The following is a 1,172-nucleotide window of genomic DNA, read 5'->3' on the forward strand; positions in this document are numbered from 1 at the left end:
ATATATATATATATATATATACATATATTCTTTTATTCTTTTGCTTATTTCACTCATTTGACTGCAGCTATGCTGGAGCACCATCTTTAGTCGAATAAATTTACCACAGGACTTACTCTTTGTAAGCCTAGTACTTATTTTATCGATCTCTATCGCCCACACCATCGTTTGACAACATCGGTTGTCAAGCGATGGAGGGGGCGACAAACACAGAGACATCTGCTCGTGAAATAATGGCATACATCTGAGACATCTGCTAGTGCAACGGAAGCATTTCCGGCACTGCAATGAAGTCAAAAGAGATTGTGAAATATCTATGTAGCTCTTTCATTTTTTTGCATGTTAATTTCACTTGTATTTATATATATATATACACGCGCGCACACATATATCCATACAAGTATGTACGTGTGCTTGAATATGTATGCCTATTAGTATGTCTATCGTTATGTATGCATGTATGTGTGCATGTATGTATGCATGAATGCATGTAAGTGTATACATGTATATATGTATACATGTGTATATCTGTATTGATGTATGCATATGTATGCATATACGTATGTATGAATGTGTGTATGTGTGTATGCATATATGTTTGTGTATGTATAGATGTATGCGTATATATGTATATATGTATGTGTGTATGTATGTGTTTATATATGTATTTATGTATGTATCTGCATGTATGTATATATATGTATGTATAAGTAATTCGTACCTGGGACTTTAAAACTATCCGTCTTGTCAGCCTCAGATTCCAACATGGTGTTCCCCTCAGATTCTAGATAAACAGAAAGGAGGAAATTTACCATTGAATGTTTTAATACTGATTATTCAAACTTTTGTATATTAATTGAATACTAGCATACTTGTGTAGTCAAAAATGCCAATAGTTTTATTAATGATAGAAAATGGCACAACAACATAGGAGAAGCCATTGCCGAATGTAAGCAATCTAATAAATATGCATACATACACAGAATTGAAGCACCTGATGAATCAGATACAGCTGTGCTCTCTCAGTTGAAAATATCATCCACATAATGTGTGTGTGTGTGTATAGACACATGCAGAGATATATGCACACATACATAAATGTAGGCATATATAAATATATACATATACACACACATGTATATATGTATATATATATATATATATATATATAT

General features: G+C 32.3%; 1 protein-coding gene across 38 annotated transcripts in view; it reads right to left on the bottom strand.

The window, feature by feature from the left end:
• LOC128248352 (retinitis pigmentosa 1-like 1 protein) overlaps positions 1-1,172 on the bottom strand; it is a 157,439-nt gene that overhangs the window by 79,036 nt on the left and 77,231 nt on the right. For 37 of the 38 annotated variants that reach the window (XM_052969591.1, XM_052969602.1, XM_052969619.1 and 34 more), the window contains one exon: positions 722-784. The exons of the other annotated variant lie outside the window; for it this stretch is intronic. In XM_052969591.1, coding sequence (XP_052825551.1) covers positions 722-784 — 63 coding nt within the window. The remainder of the gene's footprint in view (positions 1-721; positions 785-1,172) is intronic. 38 annotated transcript variants of the gene reach the window in all.

The sequence above is a fragment of the Octopus bimaculoides genome, chromosome 1 (assembly GCF_001194135.2).
Source record: "Octopus bimaculoides isolate UCB-OBI-ISO-001 chromosome 1, ASM119413v2, whole genome shotgun sequence".
NCBI lineage: Eukaryota > Metazoa > Mollusca > Cephalopoda > Octopoda > Octopodidae > Octopus > Octopus bimaculoides.